Source organism: Musa acuminata, chromosome BXJ1-9 (genome assembly GCF_036884655.1).
Source record: "Musa acuminata AAA Group cultivar baxijiao chromosome BXJ1-9, Cavendish_Baxijiao_AAA, whole genome shotgun sequence".
NCBI lineage: Eukaryota > Viridiplantae > Streptophyta > Magnoliopsida > Zingiberales > Musaceae > Musa > Musa acuminata.
The window spans coordinates 10,063,568-10,081,074 of NC_088335.1; the positions used below are offsets into that span (position 1 = coordinate 10,063,568).

A 17,507-nucleotide genomic window follows, 5' to 3' on the forward strand; every position below is an offset into this window, starting at 1 on the left:
TGATGTGAACCTGGAGTGGATTGAGATGACAGGAAGGAGAGCAAAAGTATATAAAGTAATAGGTGATCCCATGGTTGAATTTGATCATGCCAGCAAAAATTGAACCCACGGGTGAGTCATTAACTCAAGTTGTCTGAATGGAGTAATAGAAATATTTTTCCTGGGAATTTACCAAATGGAAACTCAGAGTAATACTGAATGCCTAAAAGGTCCAACTGTGAGATGAAGAGAAAAGGCTGAAGACATTCTTTTCCAGATTGAACTCCACTTGGTCTCTTCGAATATCATTTCCATTCTTAGTAAAATGGTTGTCTTCACCTTAATAAATTAATGACAGAAAGAAGAAATTTAGTTTTGCCTAGATGTAAGTCATACATCATATTTGAAAATAAGAAATAGATTCAAGCTTCCTTTAGGAGACTACTGGACTCTTTATAGGTATGACAAGAAATGGGTTTTGAGAAATATTTTATTTGACCAACTCTACTGGATTGATACTTTGAACCATCAGTTTCCTCCTACTGTAAGAAATTCTGAGTCTCAGTATTCTGTAGCTTCTGGCATTTGTCATTGTAGAGAACCATTTGTGTTATCCTGTATCACCTCATACTTCCTTTTACATGCTATTCCTGATTTAGTTTTCTCTTTAGATTGCTTTAGCATATGAATATGAACAAAATGGACATTCATCTGTGCTTGCAAATGCTAATCTTTGTCCAGGGAACACCAATGATGCTAATGGGGGATGAATATGGCCATACACGTTATGGAAACAATAATAGCTATGGACATGACACTTCCATAAACCATTTTCAGTGGAAACAGGTACCAGGCTTTTTTTAATTTTTGACAATGATAAGTTGCTTGTTGCTAGCACTGGTTCTATTTTCCTCTGCCTTATCTGTTTTTCTTTTGTTTTTTCTCTTTTCGTGTTGTGATAGTTGGAAGAAAGAAGGGGCGGTCATTTTAGATTTTTCTGTGAGATGATAAAATTTCGCTGCAAGCATCCCATGTTGCGACAAGACAGATTTCTTACCAAAGTAAATCTCCTAAACTATCTACATTTCATGCTTCTGGTAAATCAGATATTTGAAGCTATTTTTCATGATTGATTTAGAATATATGTGAATATAGAAAAGCATTTTATGTTCTTAACTGGTAAGTATTTCTACATAATATCTATTTTGTGAGAACTAGTGGAGTATAACACTCTAGTGGGTATGCCTTCATGATGTTTAACTAAAGATCTTGTCTTTGCAACATGAATTTTTATAAATAAATTTACAACATTTCTCTTTACTGCAAAATGCAACTTTGCACAATCCTTTATCTATATATATTCGGGGATCTTATAGATCCAACTATATAAACTCAGAAGAATAACTAATTATTGGTATCTACTTGAAAAGAATTGCTAAGTTTGACCCTACCTACAGAAACTATTCAATTTCACTGGACTTTTACCTTTGTAGAGAAAATAATTGGGCCTTATGGCAGCAGCTTAACTTCTTCAGGTGCAATTGGGATCTAAGTGAACCTAAACTTATTGAAGTTCCTTGAACTTTGTGATGTTAAACAATTGGCCTTATGGCAGCAGCAACTTAACTCTGAGGATGAGGTCTACTTATTAAAGAATGTGTGGCTGTGAGGGATGTTTACAGCTGGCTTGGGCTACACGTCCTCTGCAACTGTTTGCCTACATGTGTGGACATGGCACTAAATTTTGTTTGTTTTCTCATCATTTTCTATGATAAACTTTGGGTTGTCCTCATTGGTTCCATTAATAAGTGATGAAGTTATCTTGTCACCTGAAGCAACTATGGAATTATATGAACTGACAAAATGAACATCTGTTTTGCAGAATGATGTTGCATGGCATGAAGACAACTGGAGCAACCAGGAGAGCAAATTCTTAGCATTTACGTAAGAAAAGAATATCTCCCATTTATATGAAATTATACTCATTATGTTATCATTTTCTTGCTAATGACAATTATTTAAAGGCCTTTTTCAGCTTGTCTATATACACTTAGAGACTAGCAAAAGTCAAAAGCTTATCCTAATTTTCTGTCAGCTTCTCATAAGAATCTTTAATCATAGGCTTCATGATGATCAGTTTGGAGGGGACATCTATTTGGCTTTTAATGCTCATGATTATTATGTCAAAGCTGCAGTACCTTCACCACCACATAAGAAGAGATGGCACCGAGTGGTATGAATTCTTCCATTATTTTCTAATTTCCTTGGAGTTAATAATTGACTAGTTGATAGCACAAACTTTTCCATGACTCATTCCATGTAATTAGCAGCTGCATATGGCATCTTCTAGCATTGCATTTTGATGCAGACTTGAGCTGCAAATATTATATAACATATTAATCGGCTCCTCATCTCCTAGTATGCAGAGCAAAAATATTCATGCTACAACCATAATTTTAACTCTCTTACTTGAGAAAATTGGAATAAAGTTGAGAGATTCTTGTTTTTTCTTTTTCTTATTGAACTTAGTTTTTAAGAAAGCTTAGAACACACCATGTACTGTATGAACATGATGAAAGATATGCTCCATTTTTCATGTCCTCTTATGATCAATTCTTATGTATCCATTCATGAATGTGATTCTCTGTTGTTTGTATGCAAGTCTCTTTTGAGTGCATTCTTGTTAAACGAACTTTACTGGTAATGCTATTGCTGGAACTCAGCATCCTTATGTTGATTTGGTCTAGTTGAGCAAAGGCGGATACTCCAACCTAGAGAGTTTTTAGATTCTAAATTGAAGCATGTGAAACTTTACCAAGTTGAACACTAATGCCCAAATTATGGTTGTGAATTATTCATATTTAGTACTGATGATTTTTTTTGTCAATATTGCAGGTTGACACAAATCTGGAATCTCCCAAAGATTTTGTTCCCGAAGGTGTACCATTCAGCAACACCAGTTACAATATCGCTTCATATTCTGCAGTTCTCCTTGAGGCAAAGCCATGATCCTGTGACATTTGTTCTCCAGAATCATGATCAATAAAGGACTCCCACTGTTTGACAAATTCCTGCCTAAGGGTTAGTCAGTCCATCTGCTGACATTATATAGGAGGTCAGAGAGGGAGACGAAGGAGAATTAAAAAGGAGAGAGGCAGGGGGTTGGATTGAAGGGAATTATCTGCTATAACTATCCCATAAATAAATTTTAGAAAATTGACATAATAAGAAATAATGTTCTGAACTTTTGCCCTTTCTCTTATTTAGAGTCAGGTGTTTAATCTTCTTCTCACATGTTCTGCAAGTTTTGTCAGAGTTCTGCAAGTTCTTGTCGATCTTTCTGTGAAATGGTCAAGTCATTTTCGAATGTCATTAGCAAATCTGTCTGTTTTAGACGAATCTAAGCTTAATCTCTACAAGCAGAGGTTGCTTTGACCAGTGCGAGTATAATCAGCAAATTGAAGCTATCTCTCGAGTCTTGAGATCTTCCACTTGTTTGATGATGCTATTTAGGTTTGTGATATCGGCGATCTGAGAGTATGGACTTGGTTGACTCTATTCTCTTCATTCTCAACCAATGTCTGAAAGTTAATTCATAGAATAAGCAACACGCAACACTTTTATATTTTTGTCTTTACGGTGTCAATAATATCTGTAAAATACCAAAATTCGAAATGGCTCTATTCATGGAATCAATTCATATTTGAGGATCACAGAGCCTCTATGTTTGGTGATACTGTGTGTTTTATTCTCTTCCATGTTTCTCCTGAGGTTTGAGGATGAAGCAGGCATTTATTTTGTGCCCTGAGAAAGAACTGCGCCCATCATATTCTCCATCCATTAGTTGTTCGTTGTTTCGACCCCACTAATAATTCCAGCACATCTCAGTGGATGGAGAACATCTTTAGGGTTGTAAGCATCACTTTCAGGAAGCACATTCTCCAGCAGTCCCAAGTGAAGAAGATAAGACACCCAAGCAAGCATATTTTCATGTGCACTTCACCTCCCTCTTTCCTCACCAAAACCCTCAAGTCATTTGAGTATGACACCCTGAAACAACAGGAGAACAAGTTGATCCATGATTGCCCTAACACCCAAAAAAAAAAAGAAGAAGGATTAATCTGTCGTCTGTCATAATAAACTGTCACCAAGAGTTGCACTGTGAGTATTGGAGAATCTTCTTGGCAATTGGGGGATGCCCAAAGAAGAATATGGTTTACGTAAACGTGCAGAAGTTTCATGCTGGTGTCTCTCCATGGAGGAGGGCAGGGTTCCCTGATCACGTCCGTCGAATGCATCACATCAGGCATTGCGAGATTTATAGATAGAGATCGCTGTCCCTTACGTCTCTCTCTCTCTCTCTCTCTCTCTCTGTTTGGCTTTCCGCCTTTATATACACCGTCTCTCCCCGGTTGTCCAATCGCTACGCACTCTCTACGCTCCAACTCTACCTCTACCTGACAGTCGCGGCCGCCATGAAGTCCTCCGGCGCCCGCCTCCGCCTGCTCGTGGCGGCTCTGACCCTGCTCTTTGTGGCCTCCACCGCTCAAGTGCCTGGCCCAGCTCCCGTCAAGCCCCCCACCGTAGCTCCCACCCCCGCTCCCACTGTCGCGCCCCCGACCCCGGCTCCCGCTCCCGGCCCCGCACCGTCCTCCAACGTCCCTGTCCTCGCACCGTCGGCCCCGGCGCCGTCCCCCAACGTCCCTGTCCCCGCCCCCGTGGCCCCGGCGCCGTCGCCTAAGGCGCCCGAGGCACCCGCCTCCTCCCCTCCCGCTCCCCCTCCTGCCAGCCAGACGCCGACCGAGGCGCCGAGCCCGCCGTCCACCAGCGGGGCCGCTGAGCTCTGCTCTGCGGCCTGGGTCTCAGCCGCCGTGGCCGTCGCCACCGTTGCGTATGCGTTCTAAGGCCTGGGTCTCCGCCGCTGTGGCCGTCACCCTCGGCCGTGGCTTCCTCACCTATTTCTCCGTCTCTCTCTATTTAGATTCCTCGTGTTAATTTGTGGCCATTCTTGTTTTCTTCATGGCTTTTATGGTTCTCCTTCTGCATGCTTTTCTTGAATTCTTCTTCTTCTTCCTCTTCTTCTTCTTCTTCTTTAGGCAACTTTGTAACAGTGGCTTCCAATTAACCAGTGGGTGTTTGTCGACGTGGCATTGCTGTGGTGAATTATTTTGTTATAGTTCTCATGATTGGGCTTTGTGAAACGAGAGAGAGACAGTGAGAGAGAGAGAGAGAGAGATCCCACTCGCTCAACAGCTGTAAGGCAGTGGAGGGAGGCGCGGCCATCTGCTCGTGGCCTCCCGGTTGCACCTAGTGATCTCGCTTCACGTGTGTGTGGGCTCGTCCACCTACCGCCACCTAACACACGATTTAGTTGGCCGGAAGACAGAGGATCTTTGGTTGGGTTGTAGATTGCAGCCAGCAAAGAGAGGCTCTGCGAGGGGAGAGACAGATGAGACGTGGTAGAGGGAGAAAACACCTCCAAAGAGAAATTTGAAAGATCAAACAGGTAAAAATATATATATTAATATTTTGACATAAGATTTAGATGGTTCGACTCCTTGTCTTTATTTACTCAAAAATAATTCTTTTACTATACGAAAAAACAAAATATAAAAAATATCTCTCTTCAATTTTTTTTCTCAATCTTTTTTAGATTAATACATGACGACACCCAAAATATCTTCCTCTATATCTCTCTCGAACTCCTCAAATAGTTTAAATTTAATTATTACTTCTAGAATATTTATCAATCCTAACAAGAAAGAAATTCTTTTATCTATATATATAATTATTATGATCAACTTTTTTTAAATGATGTAAGAATGATATTCACATTCGTAGCATATAATAATGTTTGTGAAAATATTAGTGTTGAGCTGATCAAAATAAGTCGTTTTGAGTGTTTTTTTTTTTATGTTTACTCATTACAAGTTCTAATAAGATTTAAAGTACTTAAAATAAATTAATAATTCAATTATGAAAAAAATTATAGTGAATTAGAATTTGTTTACGATATAATTATTTTTTATATAATAAAAATCTTATTTTCTCTATAATGATCCTAAATAGTTAGGACTTATGATTTTAATAATAATATTATTATTATTATTATTATTATTTTCTCTGTAATCATTAGCAAATATTATTTTAATTTTTTTAAATTATTAATATTTAAAATTTCTCTCTTGTTTTCACAGTCTATTATGTCTATCTAACACACCACCAACATTCCCCGTCTTCTCCCAGCAAACATTCCAAGGAAACTTCACCGTAGTCATAGTGCAGGAGAAATGCAGTGCTTCCTGTCTCAGCAAACATTCCAAAGAGACTTGGACAACACTCATACTGTTCTCAACGAAGTTAGTGCATTGCTTTCCTTTGTTTATCTTTTTTTTTATATGTTTTAGTTTCTATATTTTTTAAAATTATTTTATAGGTAAAATATTTAATTTTATTTTTTCTCACACTAACGATGAAAATATCATACATACTTAGTGATAAATCAAAATGAAGCAAAATCAACACGTGGTGAATGATAAATCCTTAGCAAAGTCGTAACAAAGTCGATGATACGAAGAAAAATAAATTAAATGTTTCACTTTCATAAGTATAAATATAAAAATTTTAATATAAATTTTAAAAATATAAGAATCGACATACTAAAGATAACTAATTATAATGAATAATTTATAATTAGTCTATCGCTAGGTATAGGTTTTTAATAGGTTATTCTCCTGATGCGATGGAAAGAGAGCATAATAAGGGCTTCACATTACTCTGTTCAACTAAACTAAGAGAATGCTACCATATCTCCGACACCCACATGTCAATAGTAGTTCTTTATTATCTTCGTTTCCTTCGTTGAATTCACGATAAGGCATCGCTCGTAGGTTTTGTATCATATTTATCCACGTACACAAATTAACAATAAAAACATGGATTTTAGATACCATATTCTCAATTTCATTTGTAAGGATTATTTTAGATATCATTGAGAGTCGATAAACCTAATTTTTACCGTTCACCAACCAAACATTGATTTGACGTGAAAAAAAACAGCACTATACATTTGGTCGATTTAACTCGTGAACTTTGAACCACCAGCATAAACTATTCGAGTCAAAGTTAACCTCTCACATTTTCATTTTGTGGTTCCATTTAGAGCATTGCATATCATATATAATGTAGAGACTATTCGAACCATTATTATATTGTATTTTATTAGTTCAATTCTGATATATGAATTCTCTATTCAACTGAACTGATTTCATATACATATATATATATAATCCTTTGTTTGTGATGTATATAATTAGAAGACATTGATCAGGGAGTGCATTGTCATACAATTGTCTTTGTTAAGAATTGTAGGATCAATGGAGAAATTGCCAATCTACTTCTTTCCGGATAGTAAAAGAGAAATGTTATCAGGTGAAAATGGAATTGTAGGTGACCAATTCTATAAATAAAGGAATTCCAAGTACATTATGAGGGCACATTATTCTTCACTATTATATGAATGGATGAGACGGCTGAAGGCAAATCACATATAGATATGATAAAACAAATGCTTCTTCTTTGTTCCTTTTTTATTGCTGTGAGTCAAGTAAATTCAACTCTCTTGTGAAATAACAAGGAAAAGGAGTGGACTAATCCAATCAGAAAAATGAAGATGACTTCAGAGAGAGAAAGAGACCTTAGTTGTCTCTAAAGGTTTGCTGCACTCTTTCTCCCACACTAATAAGCAATAATATGCACAGAGAGAGAGAGAGAGAGAGAGAGAGAGAGAGAGAGATCAGGAGACAGGTGTGGTGGAGAAGGTTTAACATCAGCCTAACTCTGTCATAATACACCCAAACCCAGTAGGAGATCTGCACCAACTACTTCAAATTGTTGCTTTCAGCTATGTGGCTACCCTGTGTACTATGTCAAGGGGACTTTCTCTTTTCTTGGAGTAGGTAATTTGTTTGGCAGTCATGTCCACTGTTTGTCCCTACAAGGAGAGAGAGAGAGAGAAAGGGGATTTTTTTCCGTTGATAATGTTATCCTACCAAAGAGAGAGAGAGAGAGAGAGAGAGAGAGAGAGAGAGAGAGATGAAGAGAAAAAGGAGATTTTTTTCCGTTGATAATGTTATCCTACCAACCCTGCCAGCCTTTTTATGCATTCTTTTCTGATCATAATTCAAATCAATTGCATATATTTCTTCCCTTTTATTCTGCTGAAATAGTACATCAGTCGTTACTTAATAATATGGCAACATGTTATTTTTAGGTGCATCTGCACTTCTCATGCAAATGTCTTCCTTGCACTTGTCTTACTTCTCAGCACTCGAAGCAATGTATCACTTGTTGCAGAGATGATAGTGATTTAGCAATTCCTGCACCAATTTGAGGTTCATAGTATGATGTTGATCTTCTCTCTCTCTCTCTCTCTCTCTCTCTCTCTCTCCAACAATTATGTTGTATGAGGTCATGTGCACTATAATATCAGAAAGCTGTGTACATCAATTATGATGTCTGATCCATCAACTCCGACTGCCATCTTCTTAACTCGGTTCAATTGGCTTCTTCCCCACATAGATCAAATCAAGACTCATTTTATTTCCTGATCTCTTCCTCACAATCGAATCAATAAAGAGAACATGGCAACCATGCACCGGGATGGAACAACTCGACACACTCAAATCAAGCTGAACAAAGACGATACAGCCGCAAGGAAGCTCCGAAGTAGATGGATGATGATCTACCACCTAACACAGAAGAAATGGAGAAACAGGAGCAAGAGCACTGTCTCTACCCTGGCCAACCCTAAAGGAGCACCAGCTCGAGCGCCAGCAGCCCGGTAAGCATTGCCACGGAAGCCGAGGAGACGTATCCGGCGCTGGACTGCTTGTCGGCCGCCGTGGTGGTGGGGGTGGTGGTGGAGGGCGTGGTGCTTACGGAGGGCGTGGTGCTTGCGGAGGGCGGGGTGGCGGTGGCTGCGGTGGGAGGCTTGGTTGAGCCGGACGGGGGGGTGGCGGGCGAGATGGCGGGGGACGCCGCCTTGACGGGGACCGCGATCTTCATCCCGTTGCTGCAGTGGCTGGCGACGCCGCAGATGAAGTAGTAGGTGCCGGCCTTGGAGAGCTTCACCGTCGTCTGCCCGCTGCCGTCGGTGCTGAGGGCGTTGCTGGCGGAGCAGGAGCTGTAGTCGGTGGCGCTCACCTGGTCCACCGTGTGCACTCCGGCACCATAGTTGAACGCTGCAACGGCCATGACGTAGATTAATATCGAGACCTCGTGAAACGCGTTAATTACATGACGACAATGACTCGATACGTTCATAAGCTCTAACACACATATCCACAGCTATATCTTACTGAGGCTGTCGCCGGCGACGAAGGTTTTTCCGGAGGTCCACTTAGTGTAGTCAACCCCGTTGGCCCAACCAGTGGAGCCTCCGACGGTGTGGTCGGTGGCGAACGCCGTCCACATCGTGCAGCAGAGGAGGAGGAGGAGGAGGACGCCGATGGCTGAGGAAGTGCACCCGGCCATTTCTATGAAACGAGGTGAGCTGCACACACCGGAAGAGAGGAGGGGTTGCTTTATATAGCCCGACGTGGTTTGGTTGGAGTTAGTAGGAGCGTTCCGTCCTCTGCGCTTTGAGACAGTAACGGGTGGGAATAGCTTAGGGAATACTCCATGTAGACATCTCCATGGGTGGGTGACCGCATCTGATCTACTTAGCTTTTTCTTCGTCCCCTCCCCCCTTTTGGTTTCATCACCCGCAATGATGATGACACAGCTCGTCAATGGGCCTTCAACAGCTAGCATCAAGCTTTTGTGTTCTTCGCCATATGAGTTGAGCTAATTAAGCGGATTATATACTGCTATTCCGGAGGAAAAGAAGTGAATAATTGAAATGTTTGGGGAAATAAAAGGAGTCGAGAAAGTACATATGAAGCATTAAGAACAGAGGAGACCCCAATTCGCAGCGGCCATCTTGGTGCTCTTAAAATGGTGACATGAACAGCACGAACAACAAGTGCTAAAAGAAAACTATGCTCTAAAAATCGAAGAATTATCAGTGAGAGTTGTGTTCTTCTTTGCATCTTTTAGTTTGGATCAATGTCAGATGAACTTTAGCAGGTGTTGCTTTTGGTTGTGTAAGAGGATATCCCAATCATCCTCAGCGCTTACAAAAGAGTCCAACATTGTGCGGACCCGAGAATAAGTACATTGAGATGATGAGAATAGTAACCACCAAATGCACAGCAAAAATCTTATTTGTGACCGCTGATTCACATTCTGAATGATACATAAGGAAACTTCTTGGACACAGCATTTCTACTTCATGTGTGATCGATCAAGTGTTCCAATCAATCCCCTCCATTTCTAAGTCCATGGAAAGAATACTTGCCTCTCAAGACACTTGTGATGCCCCACTTCCATTTTTCTTTGTCTAGCTTTCATGTTTCCTGTCTCTAAAGCTAAGCAGAAGCTTGGTGGTCAAGTCTGCACCACCACCTGCTACCCCTTCTTCCCTTCACCCAGCTCTGTATCCGAAGTCAAATTGCTACTAGTTGATTTGTCTTGTTCTTCCTCTTTCACAGAGGTCATGATTGCCTTGTTATCTTTCTTTTGAATCTCTTCTGATACATGGAACTGCCGCAATCATGATCGGTTCCCTTCCGCTTCAATCCAAGTCATGCAAAAGAAAGGGGAGAGGAGAAATCTGCTCTGTTCTAAACGAGGTACAGAGTGGAGCGAACATGTCGTTCATATACGACTCTGCACCGTATCTTCTTCTATCGACTGGTTTCAAATGTACAGGCATCGTCCTGAATCAGTCTAATTCTGCACCGAACGGTGCGAGTCATCGATCAGAACATGCATCGTCCTAATGCAAAGCCCACCCCGACAATGCCCAGGGACAAGGCCAGGGTGCACCACCACGTCATGGCGGCGGCCGGGTCGGAGCCTTCGTCTCCGAGCTCCTCCCCCTGCGCCGGCCGCAATATCCTCTTCTGCAACACCGACACCTCGGCCTCCAGCAGCTCCACCCACCGCCTATAAGCAGACAGCCTGAGCGAGTCGGCCAGGAGCAGCCCGACCAGGTCCTGGTTCCTGCTGCGCTCCTGCGACGCCCTCTTCTCCGCCTCCCTCGCCCGGGTCTGCGACAGCCGCAGAGCTCTCAACAAGCTCGGGTTCTCGTCGCCATCCCACCGATCGACCTCGCTGCCTGCAACACAGCATCCTTCGGACCGAACACCAGAGGACCGGACAGCTTTCTTGTCATCTTGTTCGACGGGGGAGAAGAGTTTGAGGGGAGGGGGAAGATCGCAGTTCTGGAGGAGGTCACCGGCGCACAGGGAGGAGCGCTTCGAGAGGTCGACGCCGAGCAACATCTCCCTCTCGTGGTGGCCGTCACGCTGCCAATCCAAGAACCATTTCTTGGTTGGCGAATGAGGGATCGGCTTCACCTCCTCCATGGGGATAGAAGAGAAGAGGAAGAAGATGCTGCGATATCTTCCTTCCTTCCTTCCTTCCTTTCTTCTCGGGGAGTGTGAGGGACGAAAGGTCGCGATGGGGAGGGTTTGGTGGGTAGGAAGAAGCGTGCGGACAAAGGAGATCTCATTCTTCGAAGAGAAGGATTCTGCGGTAGGTTTTGTTGGTTGATGAAAGATTCTCAAAGTGGCGTGCAGTTTGCTGTGTCGCCTAACTAACACGCGGCATTCACTGTTATTCCAAAACAATTATAGACAGTAATATATGTTAAATATTAATCCGAAAACAAAATTCAATAATTTATCTGATTAATGTTTTCTTCTTCACCATATTTCTGTCTTATGAAAGAAATATTATTAAGAAGGATTATTTCGACTGACACAAAGATTAAATAGTTATCTTGAAGCTATGCTTTTTTTGTTTAGAGAAAGCTACACGCCACAGTATATTGCTTTTGTCAACTCTTTTAAGGTTGAGTCTACATATAAAATTCATCATGGGATGGAGATCTATTTTCTGGATTTTGGGATATTAAAGAGCTATTTATTATCCGAATTCTAGGAATTTGGTCAATTCGATTTGGTCATAAGATGATGAGGTAGGAATTAATTACAGGTACAGTGTGGCATATATCTTCTTTTTGAGATTGGAATTCATAGAATAGAGGAGTAGTAGGTGAGCAGGGAAGACAGCTTGAAGAGATCAAATTTACATACTTGCATTCAACAACTGCTATCTGCCGAATGCAAGAAGAATTTTTCATGTGGAAGGATTGTTTATTCGATGAATGACTGAGAATAGTCAAACGATGCCATGTCAAGCTGACTAAATTTTATTTTGGACAATAAGATACAATTCGTAAAAATATTAAGATATTCAATAAAACATGAGATTTGAAGAGAATTAATATATATATATATATATATATAAAGAACATATTTGTGTCGATAATTAAATCGTAGAGGAACACCTCATCGTAACATCAAAATCTTGAAATTCACAAGTCTATATATCATAACATCAAAATCTTTAAATTCACGAGTCTATATAAAAGTGACCTCCAACAATTCCAAGCATAATAACTCATTAAAGATAACTATGATTGATCCCTACCAATAATAGACTACATAATATTTGTATCAGGCGTCTACTATAAACGAGGAGTTATGCAAGTAAACTTGAGATAATATAATATTCAATACTCGTCTAACTTGTCTAACTTAGTACTAACTTGAACGTCGAAGGACCATTATCGGGATTACCCCTGACTTAATTTTATAGAAATCCAACGACTGGTATGAAGAATTTCTTAAAGACCGACTCGAAAAAGAACTAAATTAAAACTTGACTCGGAGGACCCATCCAGAATCATCTCTAACAACATCTAATAACATAAATATAGGCAAGTTGGGTGGGAGGCCAACTTGATTTTTGTCCTATATTGACTCACACTCAATCTTCTCCTTGTGAACCCTTTTTTAATATCATCAACTTTAGTTTCTTGGGTCAATCAATCCTCAGGCCTCTGGTTCCGATCAGTTCATGTCATTGTTTTCAGTCAAAGGCAAGCAGGAAGCGGATGGTCTTCACAATGAAGTCCTGGTGCACTCTGAAGAGAGATGAACCTGTTTCTAAAACTTAAATCATACTTCAACAGGTAGTTATTGGCAGTTCTGACAAACTTGGCTTATCACAAAAAAAATTTTAAACAAACATGGAAGTTGAAGAAAGTTTTAGAATGTAATCTATCCATAACTCAGTTTCCTTCAGTATCTGCAGACAGCCTATAAATTAAATCTGTAAAGCCTAATGAGATAACTTTGATATTTGGCTTCTCTGACAAAAACAAGCATGGAAGTTTTAGAATGTTATCTATCCATGACAAAATCAGAGGTTTCCTTCGTTTATCTCAGTCGGTCTAACTGCAAATATAACCTATAAATGAAATCTTGAGACAACTTCATTATTTGACTTTTATCTGACTTCAAAGGATCATTCTTCAAGTTATAATTTGATCATTTTTTATGGAAACAGCAATGCTTATAAAGGCTTAAGAGTCAGGCTCCAGCATCATAAGTATCTCAGGAATACAGCTGGTTAATGTAAGAATTCAATCATCTGAAAAATGCAAATCATCGACTGAATTTTTGCGTACCTTTCTTAGACTTGACATTGTTCATGCTTTAACACCCTCCACTTCTCACTATGGTTTTGTTGCATTCATCAATGAGCTTATGGTGCAGTTCCAGGTCCATGATTCTTTCCGCCAAGCTTTCAAGTCATTGAAGAAAGACCAAACCATTGAAACCCATAGATGCTAGCTCATGAACAGGTCGAGTGAGATCGAGTCAAACATCTAAAGCAGTACACAACCCACCAAGGTAGCTTCAAGGTCTTCTTTGATATCTACAACATCAATCTTCTGTTATGGAAAAATGTTGCTCAAGTATGCGTGAATTTCAAAAGGAGTAAGGTGCTGAATGCTGATAGCATGCGTTCTACAAACCAATAATTTACCAACTGCGCTTTCGGTCTCGTGGCAAACACTTTTTTACCCTCTCTTTTAGTTGTTGTCAGAAGTAAAGATGTAACTTGCTATATAGATAATAGCCTATATGCCACATTCATCTTAATGTTAATTCCCATGCCATTTTATTGTCCATATTGTTATGATAGTTTCAGCAAAGGGTTATTATTTCCAGATGTTTAACAGCCGCTCAGTCACAAGAAAGTCTACATTTCATTGAAAATCTTATAATAAAGGCAAGTAGTTATAATCGATATAAATTTAAATAGCTCCACCAACTAAGTTTCATGAAACATTGATCCAGCTCTTATGGATTGATTCTCACATAAGATCTGACTAGAAACTCAGTGATATGGAATATGATACACAAACGAAATAAATTCACAAAAAACTGTAGTCAAGTAAATAAATACTGAACCAAAAGAGAAATATATATTAATGCAAAAAACATAAATATATATAATGTCACTTTTACATGCCTCAATTTTCTTCAGCCATGTCTCATCTGGCTCTGGTTGCTCTCAGCTAGCATCTACCTCATCTGATATCTCATCTGATTGCTCATAGGTATCCACCTTGTTTTCAGCATCAACTGCTTGATCCTTACCCAACACCAAACGAATGCGTCTTCCCATCAACTTCTGCAGTGGTTAGCAAGGTGTTAACCGGATGATAAAATAGAAGACTTATAAATAAACAGTAAATGGTAGATGGTTTGCTGTATATGAATTGTTGTGCCATTTGGCACATGCCATGCCGAAAATGTAATTGCATTCGCTGAGCTAGTCTGTACTGTCGCATCAACATGCACAGCCATGCCAGAAAGGAATCTGTGTGCATCTGTCATAAAAGGAAATCTCACAATAGACTAGAGACATAAACCTAAATTTACATTTCCATTCAGAGTGGTTATTGCAGCTTCTGCTTCTTCTTTTGATGCGAACGAGACAAATCCATAGCCTGCTGATCTTCTTGGATTGCTTTGGAAGATGACTTCAGCAGATAGGATGTTCCCACTGCCACTAAATAATTCTCGAAGATCCCGAGATCTTACCCTCCAAGTTAAATTGCCCACAAACACATTATACTTTGGAACAGGACCTGCTGCCACAACAGGAGCCTTCTTCACAGATCTTGCAAATTCCACCTTGATCACACGACCGTCTAAATCCTAAATCACCAACAGAACTCATGATTAAGCACCCACCACAATGATAGAGGCCTGATGCTCTGACCATAAATATAAGATGAACGATAGCACCATTGTTCCCTGAGAACTACTTACATATGAATTCAGATGACTAAGTGCTGCTAGTGCTTCCTCCTCCGAGGCCATTGTTACGAATGCCAATCCTCTATTTCTGCTGCTGTTATACATCGACAGCTGGACCAAGAAGCAAGGTCTAAGTGACAATAATTTGGTGCTGGTGAAATAAGCCAAAATATCTTTAAAGCAATTGTAAAAGGGTCAGAGCAAACAGATTGCAGGATACACATCAAGATCTACCAAGATTTTGACATGTCCATAAAGAAGGACACCCCGTTTCAAGTAACTTCCTAATATTGATGCTAGTTCTACCAATATCGAAATCCTAATGGTTGCCACCATTAGCACAAGAACATGCACTAGTCATGCCATGATGGGTGAACAATATCAAGGCATCTATTAAATAAACAAAAGTTCAAGAGATATAATCCTAGATAAGGAATTATACCAGTGGACTAGAGTTCTTTTTGTTGTTTTACATGCTTTATGATATAATTGGCATCGTCAATCATTCAGCTCTAGTATTGGGATAAATCAATTTGGTTGTAAATACATCAATGATGTCCAAATTCGCCATAATATGTAACCAGTGATAGTGAAATTAGTAAATTCCGACTTCATGGCATCAGAATTATCATCCTTCAAGCTCCTTAGTTTTGCTTATACTCAGATAATAAAAAAATCATTTTTTTCACTCATAAATCATGAGCAGACATTAATATCTCATCAAGCATAAAGTCGGAAGCATTTAAAAGAAATGATACAGCAAATCCCGCTTAGAACTTAAAATGGTATGATACAAATGGACTCGCGCTCAAAGATTCGATCTTTTCCATAGGCATAGAGCAGGAGAATCCGAACCTCAACGTCGACGACAGTGCCGTGCTTCGAGAACAGAGTTCTGATGTCATCGGCCGTGCAGTTCCAAGGTACGTTTTGGGCGATCAGCCTCGTTCGAGCCGCCCCCGAGCTCTCCGCCGTTTCCACTGGTGCTGCCGGAGCGCTGCTGCTGAGAGCGGCAAAAGCAGATATCTCTCGACGGAGGAGGAGGAGGAGAACTCCACTCGCCCTTCTAGGAGAACATGTCACGCGGGAAGGAGAGGGCAGAGAGAAGAACGAAGGGGAGGAGGGAGAGAGGTGAGGGTTGTGAGAGGAAGGGAGTCGGAGAAGGGGAAGCGCCATGACCCCAGAACAGAGGACACAAGAAAAGATCTCAATCCGTGGAGCGCCCCTTTAGCTCTTGGGATAAGTAACTACCGATTCAGCTGTCTGGGCATAGGCACGGTCCAGCTTGGCTCCATTAATCGCTCACAAGATATTGTCTACGTGGCTATTTGCGGACCTGACGCGTGTCGCCTATAGGTGGTCCGATACCTTACTGCTGGTTTTCGAGGAACAGAGAATCGAAGAACAGAGAACATTTCTTAATCCAAAAATGATCGGGCTAAAAGTCGAAAAACTACAAGTACAAACCAAAACGTGATGATGGAAGACTTCTCGGTAAACAATATCCAACAATGGGGCGCTTCAGTTACCAGGATCTTACTTCTATGTAATCCCATGAACAGTTGTTTAAAGGACGGGGAAGAGATGGCTTGCATCAGCAAATCTAAAAGCACAAACTCTGGAATCATAATCTGTTCGTGCTGCTTCCTGTAAGAAAGAAGAAGCCAGTTTAATCTGAAGATGTAAGAAGTAGAGAAAGAACATCTACTTTGTAATCTTGCGTGTTTAATTTTTCTTGTGTCTCTTCTTTTTCCATTTTGTTGTTTCCTTTTCTGCTTTGCTTTCTTCCTTTCTCCAATTCCTTCATGTAACACTTTATTCATGTTAGATACTGATTCTTCAACAAAGAAAGAGTGCTACCTCTGGCTTCATTCTTCTCAGGCATTATGTGGGTAGTCTAGGAGTGATATGCATGTACATTATGGACATTTGAGTATCAACTGGATAGGTTGTGGTGTTTCTCAAACAGATATGGAAGGTGACAGTGATTCTACAACATCAAGAACATAACCTGGAAAGATTTCTGGTGTGTGTACATTAAAGTTAATGCTCTTGAATTGACCAGCCACAAGCCTTTCTTTCTTTTTCTGTAGGGAAAGCTGGTCACTTGATTTAAGGAAATCATGTCTTAGCTTTCAGACAATGACTTGTCCATAGTCAACACTGTAGATTCTTCTTTATAGTGTAGCTTGCAGGAAGTGTCTGGTTAAATCCATATAATTCTTTAGGTAATAGCTTGCA

General features: G+C 40.3%; 5 protein-coding genes across 8 annotated transcripts in view; 2 read left to right on the top strand and 3 right to left on the bottom strand.

Moving 5' to 3' along the window:
* The window catches only part of LOC103997967 (isoamylase 3, chloroplastic), a 31,750-nt gene extending 28,527 nt beyond the window's left edge, over positions 1–3,223 (top strand). For both annotated transcript variants that reach the window (XM_009419322.3, XM_009419321.3), the window contains exons 20-24: positions 721–825; positions 942–1,040; positions 1,862–1,923; positions 2,101–2,212; positions 2,875–3,223. In XM_009419322.3, the coding sequence (XP_009417597.2) occupies positions 721–825; positions 942–1,040; positions 1,862–1,923; positions 2,101–2,212; positions 2,875–2,988 (492 nt within the window). In that variant the 3' untranslated portion in view covers positions 2,989–3,223. The remainder of the gene's footprint in view (positions 1–720; positions 826–941; positions 1,041–1,861; positions 1,924–2,100; positions 2,213–2,874) is intronic.
* A 1,231-nt stretch (positions 3,224–4,454) lies between these two features.
* LOC103998147 (predicted GPI-anchored protein 58) lies at positions 4,455–4,883 on the top strand. The gene has a single exon (XM_009419539.2). It carries the CDS (start codon positions 4,455–4,457, stop codon positions 4,881–4,883), a length of 429 nt encoding a protein of 142 aa, XP_009417814.2.
* Positions 4,884–8,556: 3,673 nt separating this feature from the next.
* LOC103997968 (blue copper protein) lies at positions 8,557–9,628 on the bottom strand. Its single transcript, XM_009419323.3, has 2 exons — positions 9,339–9,628; positions 8,557–9,221 (listed from the first exon to the last, which is right to left on the bottom strand). The coding sequence occupies exons 1-2, from the start codon at positions 9,511–9,513 to the stop codon at positions 8,788–8,790; spliced, it is 609 nt and encodes a 202-aa protein (XP_009417598.1). The 5' UTR covers positions 9,514–9,628; the 3' UTR covers positions 8,557–8,787.
* Positions 9,629–10,094: 466 nt separating this feature from the next.
* Positions 10,095–12,324, bottom strand: LOC103997969 (uncharacterized). Its single transcript, XM_009419324.3, has one exon. It carries the CDS (start codon positions 11,448–11,450, stop codon positions 10,842–10,844), a length of 609 nt encoding a protein of 202 aa, XP_009417599.3. The 5' UTR covers positions 11,451–12,324; the 3' UTR covers positions 10,095–10,841.
* Positions 12,325–12,787: 463 nt separating this feature from the next.
* On the bottom strand, positions 12,788–16,494 carry LOC103997970 (29 kDa ribonucleoprotein A, chloroplastic). 3 transcript variants are annotated; one of them, XR_010479409.1, is made up of 6 exons: positions 16,122–16,494; positions 15,279–15,377; positions 14,886–15,164; positions 14,473–14,634; positions 13,622–13,872; positions 12,788–13,091 (listed from the first exon to the last, which is right to left on the bottom strand). XR_010479409.1 is itself a non-coding variant. In XM_009419326.3 (5 exons), exons 1-4 carry the CDS (start codon positions 16,440–16,442, stop codon positions 14,515–14,517), a joined length of 819 nt encoding a protein of 272 aa, XP_009417601.2. In that variant the 5' UTR covers positions 16,443–16,494; the 3' UTR covers positions 13,540–13,872; positions 14,473–14,514. The 3 variants fall into 3 exon arrangements, 1 of the variants encoding a protein (XP_009417601.2); XR_010479410.1 differs by having other exon boundaries at positions 12,788–13,097; XM_009419326.3 differs by lacking the exon at positions 12,788–13,091 and having other exon boundaries at positions 13,540–13,872.
* Between the last annotated feature and the right edge of the window lie 1,013 nt (positions 16,495–17,507).